The 7,676-nt window shown below is 52.5% G+C and overlaps 1 protein-coding gene across 1 annotated transcript in view; it reads right to left on the bottom strand.

The window, feature by feature from the left end:
- Positions 1-7,676, bottom strand: part of LOC105559253 (tyrosine-protein kinase Btk29A) — a 40,781-nt gene that overhangs the window by 30,093 nt on the left and 3,012 nt on the right. Inside the window, exons 2-3 of the mRNA XM_012007407.1 lie at positions 4,647-4,908; positions 3,200-3,520 (exon numbers count right to left, since the gene is read on the bottom strand). Coding sequence (XP_011862797.1) covers positions 3,200-3,520; positions 4,647-4,908 — 583 coding nt within the window. The remainder of the gene's footprint in view (positions 1-3,199; positions 3,521-4,646; positions 4,909-7,676) is intronic.

The raw sequence follows: 7,676 nt of genomic DNA, 5'->3' as shown, positions 1-7,676 counted from the left end.
CGGCTGCATTCATTTGCTAACTGTGGCGCCTCGTCGCCGTTCTCCGTTCTCAAGCAAACTTGTTAATTGCGTGCTCGACCTACTCGACGTTCAGTATAATGGAGTCGCGTCACGTCTGATATCGCGCCGGGCAAATTAAAGCGGCAGGATCCGAAGGATGAAAGACGAGGCCCCCCCCCCCCATCGCGCGAACACAAACGGCGGGCTATCGAGGGGTGGCGGGGAAGACCGTCGCCCGTCAAAGGGTCAAGGGAATAGAACGTGCGCGGGGAGGGGGGGGAGGAGACAAGGGAAAGACATGTCATCCCGGACTATTCAGATCCACTTGTTAAATCCCGACGTCGTCGCTGCGAGATCTCGCGTGAACGCGGTCCCTCTCGCACCCCCGTCAGACTCGTCGAGATCCTCGATGACGGGCCCCTCCGCCCCCCCCCCGTCCGTTGTCCCGGTAAATCCCGGGATCGCCGCGTCGTAAATTAAGACGCCGAGGATCTTGCGTCCCGCCGCGCCCAGGAGCGCCGGGGATATCGAATATTGCATGCATAAATGGAAGCCTAAACCGCGCCGCGGAGGCGACGACGTCGTCGCGAATGATGGGGGCTCCGGACGAGGCGGGGACGGGGACCCTCCACCCCGCCGATCGCGGAATGAACGGAATGATCGCGATTTAAGCCGGGGTATTATGCAACGCTGGAACTTTATTTCAGGCAATTTGTCGGGAAAACGCCCCGAGCGATTGCTCCGGCCTCAAGTTGGGATAATTGTTAACTGGATAGCGGTCGTTACGTAACGCCATTAAGTTCGGCCAAACTATCGGGAGGGGGAGGGGGGGGGGTTTGGGGGAGAAAAATGGACCAACCCGACGAAATCCGGCCGAGAGGCGTGCGTGCGTGAAAACGCTTCCTTGGCCAAGAAATTAATTGGACGAACCTGCGCGGCGGGCGTCCCGCCGGTCGCGCCGGGAGATAAATTTGACTAATCGGGATTAAATTTATACTTTCGATATGCGCGACGGTGTATTAAGGCGCGGCGCGTCTCGATACTCGAATTTGCAATTAAAATGTCTGAAATTGAATTCGCCGTTAAGTAGGTCGACTTGGCCCGCGTCTCCGAAGACGATCGCGAGTCCCTCGCTGCGGCGCCGCCAATATATATCTCGCTCGTAGAGACCCTAACGCGAACGGATGACGGACCGGGGGGGGGGGGTAGGGGAAGGAGGAGCGAGGAGGAGAGCGAGGAAGGTAAACCTCCGGTTAAAAATGTCGTCTGGAAAATGACAGAGAGCCGTCCGATAACTCAAACACATTAATATTCGCGATACGGGGGTACGCGCGGGCATGCTATTATATTTTACCGCGATCGCTCAATGGCGCGGCATCGATTTTTAATAAAAGGTCTATCTAATAATAAGTTTTAACTCCGTAAAAACTGTCATCTGCGTCACTTGCCCCCGGGTAGAATGTCACGCTTCTGGATATTTGCGAATGGGAGTTGCGCAAAGTAACGACGTCGGAAACTCCCGTGCTCTAATATATCTTTCGTACTGCGCGGCTCTCTCTCTCTCTCTCTCTCTCTCTCTCTCTCTCTCTCTCTCTCTCTCTCTCTCTCTCTCTCTCTCTCTCTCTCTCTCTCGCTCGCTCGCTCTCTGCGACCGCCATATATCTCATCGAGCGACAACTCTATTTCCTTAAGTTCGCGTTCACCCTTGATCCGAGTAATGAGCTTTATAATCAGATTAATCCACGTCGGAGGGAAGAGTTCGGGATTTCTTTCTCCCGTGCCGACCGCCATTATCCGTCGGACGGGAAATGCGTTCGTTTCACGCGAAATCGCGACGACGCGAGGCTTCAATTACCGATACCGCGGCTCCCCCCGCGGGGACGCGTTATTGGGCGAGATCGGGAGGGCTGTCTCGCCGCGAGCGATAAAGGAACCGGAGGCGCCCGGGGTCTCTATCGGGCGGGGAAGAATGACGCTTTTGACGATTTTACGGAGGACGACGCGACTCGGGTTGCGGGTCTGCCGCCGCGACCCGAGCCCAGGACGTTTTCGACGGTGCAACGAAAAATGTCACGCTGTCTAAGAGAAAAGTTTCCCGCGACAGACGCCGGAGGCACCGGTTCGAGTTCTGTTTACGGCAGAGCTCCGTTTCATTGTCTTCCGTCTCGTTTCCTCGGCAAGAAACCGACGGAGAGATCTCCCGCGAAGGCGGAAACGTACGGCGACGGGCGCACGTTGACTTATCAATAACACGTTAACTTGTCAATCGCGCTTGTTTTCGGGACGGGATCACTCGGGTCGGGTAAAAATAAGTCTTCCCCGCTCGGCGACTCCGGGTGCAGTCGCATTGTCCTCCTCCGTTTCGAGAGCACGCGAGAGCAAAAATTCGCGCTGCCCCGCATGCCTGCACACGGATACGTCGAGCTACGTCCCGCCTTTGAGAACGCACGAGCTTTTCCAAGTTACGGAGACCCCGAGCCGTTACGCGAGACACAAGAAATCCGGATTCGGGAAATCATTCGTTCGGAAACAATTCTCTTCTGTCGCCCTCATACATCGGTCAGTCGGTAACCGGGCAGGGGGGAGGAATAAGATCTTCTTGGCGGAGAGGAATCTCCGCTGTTTAATCCGCGACGTGGATAGTCTCGCGCGGCGCGCAACGAAACGACGAGTTATAACGCGCCAATAAACGGGATATCGGTCGATCTTGAAACGAGATAGACTCGTTTATTATACGCGCGTTACTAAATATTTAACGAGATAAAGCTGCGGACCAGTTAATTACACGCCGCTGTTCGCATCGGCCGCCCCCGTTTCGTTTTATGCTTTATTTCAATACGCACGGACAATACTTCCTCCGCGATAACCCGAGCGTTCGGGTACACCGCCAGCGGACTGTTTGTACGTCCAATCGTGTCGTAATCAGCTCGTTCGATAGCCGCATAAAAGCGCGAATATTTTGGCAGGCGTGTCGCGTAGCGAGACTGACCGACATATCGCGGCGTAGAAAACGCCGGCGCGAATAAATAAATAAACTTTCGCCGGATCAATTCTTTACCCGACAATTAGCAAATCCATTATTAAAGGACGTTAATCCCGCGGGATCGAGCATTGAAACGAGATACGCGTCGATCCCGCCAATGCGCTCGGCTTTCGGCAAAAGTGACGCGAGCCGTGTAAACATAGCGGATGTACGAACCGATTGTCGAGCGGGTCTGCGACTGGACGATCGGATTGTTATTCGCCTCGGCGTTCGTTGATTGTGAGCGATGATCGGACGTGACGATGGCCGTTGAAATGGCGTTGTTAACGGTGCCGCCGGGCACGGACGTCGACGTCGTCGAGGCCGACGTTGTCGTCGAGGACGGATTCGTAGCGTTCGCGGCCGGCTTCGAGGACCAGGAGCTGCAGGTGTCGCAGCCCTCGGCGGAGCGTGTCGACAGTCGGCAGCAGGACCAGCGTTTTCCGCTCCACAGGCCCGCGTGGTAACGCCCGCTCAAGCCCGAATTCTCGCTGCACACTGCAAAAACGGGGGCGCCGATCGTAAATCGTGTTTATGAATGATGTATCGCGCTTCGAATGACGGATTGCGGCAGCGCGCGCCGAGCGCGTTGCAACCTTCTTCTCGGAGTTCGACATTGACTTAATGGACGCTGCCCGTTACAATGAATACTAATTTCGCTGCAACTTATGTTTTCGAGAGGATACTTAGAAGTCACGCATATTTTACCTGTAGCATGGTGAACCTTCCTTACGGATTCGTATAAAAATCATCTCTTGCGCGGTCGAATCGAATCGAATCTGTTTGCGTTCGAGTGCGAATTAATCTTCCCCGGACTCGTTATATATTGATTTGAAGATTAAACCATAAACTTGACCATTTTTTTAAATGACTCCGTTCATTTTAAAAGTGATTTTATCATTACATTACAAAAACATTATCGTCGACGATTCGAAATGATCGAATTAGTCGAATGCGAACCTCGTCGACTCGAAAACGAATCGAATCGAAACGAATCTGTTCACGTTCGAATTCAAATCAATCTTTCCTGAACTCATATGTTGATTTGACGATAAAACTGATCGCTTTTTCAATGACTTTGCTTATTTAAAACATAATTTTATCATTACATTACCAAAATATTTACTAGAGAAAAAAAATGACCGATTCGAAATAATCGAATACGAATCTCTTTGACTAAAAACCGAGTCGAATCAAACCTTGAGTGATTCGACTTCAATTCGCAGCGATTCCAATTGGAGCACCTAATATTCCTGTACTGAAACACGCAATGTATAAAAATTCTTTCTACCGCGGTAAAACTGAGCCACCGGGAAGAGCCTGGGTGCTTGAACACGTAATCGCTAGATAATCACTAGATACAAAACAAATACAGCGGCGCAGTCATTAGGCCTGTTCTTTATTACTGCACTACTGAACTAGTGCAATAAGTTAAAATGAAACAAATAGATTACCTCTCATTCCAACTCATTGCACCAGTGTGCACTAGTTCAGGAGTGCAGCAATAAAAAACAGACCCATTGTTTCTGTCAAGAGCGCGAAATCCGAATCGAGTGAGAATGCGAGGAAAAGGGGAGCAAGGCAGCCGCGCGGGAAGGAAGGAAGGTAGACGAGGGACACCTACCAGCGCGTATGGCACGTATCCACTCGGCGCGGTCCTGCTCGCGGGCGGCGAGGAGGTAGAGCGTGTACTCCTGACCGGCTTCCCGGTATCCCACCTGGAAGGGCAGTCCGGACGGTATCCCGCCGCCTCCGCCGGCCGCGTCGCCGCCGCCCGCCACGTCGCCGACGGCACCGCCTCCGCCACCGGCGCTACCATTCCCGAGGCTGGCCGTCTCCACCACGTGGACGCTCTCCACGGCGATCCGTCCGCGTTCCTTGCGGCGCTGCAACAAGCAACCAACGTTCTCCGGTTACCGTTTGCGACGGTGGATCAGTTCTTTGAAAATCGAGCCGCGACCCTCCGCAGTCGGGCGCCAACTTTCTTAGCTTACGAGCCCCTCTAATCGGAGGTCTGGGGCTCGATTCTTGAATTCATTCGAAAGAGAAACCGTCGGCGAAAACTCCGCTCTCACAGAGAAGTTGAAAGTCGATTGATTAAGGAACCATGCGAATAGCCAATCGAGTCGCAACCTTGCTGCAAGAGCGGAACTTTACCATACGCTTCTCCCTCGAGTGAACTCGAGACTCGAGACCCTGGTCAGTACGCGGCAACTTCTGATTGATCCTACTATTTCTGGCAACTCCCGAAAGAGAGAGAGAAAGAGAGACAGAGCGAGAAGAAACCGAAAGAGAAGGAAGGCGAAGGAAGCGGATAGAAATGGCGAGTGTGTATCCTTCTCTTTCGCGGGACGTTGCCAGAACCGATCCGTTGGCCAGACACTCTGATTACAGGGACTCTGCTTTCGCTCAGCGGACCTCGACGGAAGAAAGAGAGAGAGGTGTAAGGGTCTCAGGAACGAATGTTTGCATACTGATATTACTTTTTCAGAATTGGAAAACCTTGAAAACGTGTCAAACGACGTCGAGACGATTGGATGCACCCAGTCGTGGTCGGCCTCGTGACACGACCTCGGCACGCGGACGTTTGTTTAGAGGCAAAGCCGTAAAATGCAACGCGACGTCAGTGCCGTAATAGCCAGCGGATCTGTCTTCAGAACGTACCCCGGTGCGACATATCTACACGCGTATACGATATGTCTGCAGTTCAGACGTGGAAAGGCAATTTGCGAGCGCGAACGAAATCGAGCGACCCTCCCCGGGGATGTTCCTGGCGGGATTCATACGGGTTCGGGCGCAACATGGATTTTCCATCCGACGACGGACGATCTAATCAAACAAAAGAGGAGAACGGTGGGGGTCGGGATTGTACATCCCGAAAACCTCCTCTTTACCTCCACGTTGTACGGTGGATCTCGCGACGGGGTGAACGGGATACCGAGACCGAGGTCGGGCGTCACGGAGGGTCCGCACGTGGACCGCTGCGGATCCTCGCTGGCGACGAGGACGACGCGCGAACGTCTAGAACGAGGGGGGGAGGCGATCCTCTTGAAGCGAGGAGAGGAGAGACGCACAGCTGATCCTCGTAGACTCGCGGCGCCGCGCAGTCCCGACGGGGTGGCAGACCCTCGGTCCCGCGGAGCCAGGGATCAGACTGATACGCGGGAGGATCGGGATCTCTCTCGCCAGGTGAGAGGCGGACGAATTACGTCGTGGACCAGGCCGCGTGTCGCCCCGCTTTCGTCTTCCGCGCTTCCGTCCCCGGGAGACCAGAGGGATTAGAGCGTCATAGACTCGTCCGGGAGGGATCGTCAACTCGCGGCAGGGTAAACCGAGCGCTTGAAGCGGGACCGGAAGATCCAAGTCCTGGTCTGCGCGCTTCTGCCGAGACCGACCCTCGAACGACGGCCACTGACTGAGCGGGCGAGCGGAGCGGAGCGGATCAGGAGCCCGACGACGAAGGCGCGGAAGGAAGGATGAGGAGGAGGTGGAGGTGGAGGAGGAGGAGGAGGCGCAGGGGGGGGGGCGGGAGATGGAGAATTCATCTCACGCGGGGCGCCTGCGCCACGTAGTTTTACACACGGTATCGCGGCGCACACGTTATCCGCCGCCACCCCCTGCCGAAAGGCAGCCCGCCCGGTCCACCTACCTAACGGCTCGCTTAACAACGGAGATAGCTGCTGGCACTAGTCACGATCGCACGCGGTTACCGAGCCGATAGTTACCGGTCCGCCACCCGGCTCTCGCCGTCGCGAGATTAAAGGGACCTACGCGACAAAGGGGAGATCAGCCTCTCCCCGTCTTTTCCCTCCGCTCCCAGCCCCTCTTGTCCGTCCCGAATCCTCTTGTTTGATAGAAATAGCATCGGGGGGGTATTACAATCGCGTCGCCCGAATTAATCATAATTGCTATGTTTTGTTGCTACCTTAATAGCTATTTAAAAGGATTATATTTATGTATCGCAAAGTTACGCGGTGGGTTTTTGATTCAATTTCAATTTCTTTGGAGTTTAAAATTACTTGTACGTGTATAAATGAGAGGAATTAATTAGTGTGATTTTCGTACCTGTGCGTGTATGTGTGTGACTGTTATGTAATTGCGCAAAAGATTTCAAAGTAAATCTTTCTGACTTCTTCGTGGAATTATAACTGCTCGTCCAGAACTGCTCGACGAAGTACCGCAACATTGTAACTACATTCAGTTGTTGTTTGATGCAAAGTTTTCTTTATAATAATAACAACCTTTCCGTAAAACAAAAATGCTGCTGAAACGTATCACTGGCAAATTAACCTGACTAAAATTTGATTAGCTGTTATTGTTTATTGCAAAGTTTTTCCTTATAATAACAAAATAACAAAACTCCCTTTTCGTAAAACAAAAATTTTGCAGGAACATATCAGTGGCAAAAACTGACTAAAGTTTGATTAGCTGTTATTGCAAAATTTTTCTTTACAATAGCAACAATCCGTTTCGGTAAAACACAAATTTTGCAGGAACATAGGTATCACTGGCAAATTAAACTGACTGAAATTTGATCAGCTGTTATCGCAAAATTTTTCTATACAATAACAACAATCCGTTTCGGTGAAACAAAAATTTTGCAGGAACATATCACTGGCTAATTAAACTGACTGAAATTTGATCAGCTGTTATT

The sequence above is a fragment of the Vollenhovia emeryi genome, unplaced genomic scaffold (assembly GCF_000949405.1).
Source record: "Vollenhovia emeryi isolate VEMERY1.0 unplaced genomic scaffold, V.emery_V1.0 DF939282.1, whole genome shotgun sequence".
Taxonomy (NCBI): Eukaryota; Metazoa; Arthropoda; class Insecta; order Hymenoptera; family Formicidae; genus Vollenhovia; species Vollenhovia emeryi.
Note: the sequence above shows the minus strand (reverse complement) of the source record. Positions and strands in the feature narration are given on the sequence as shown.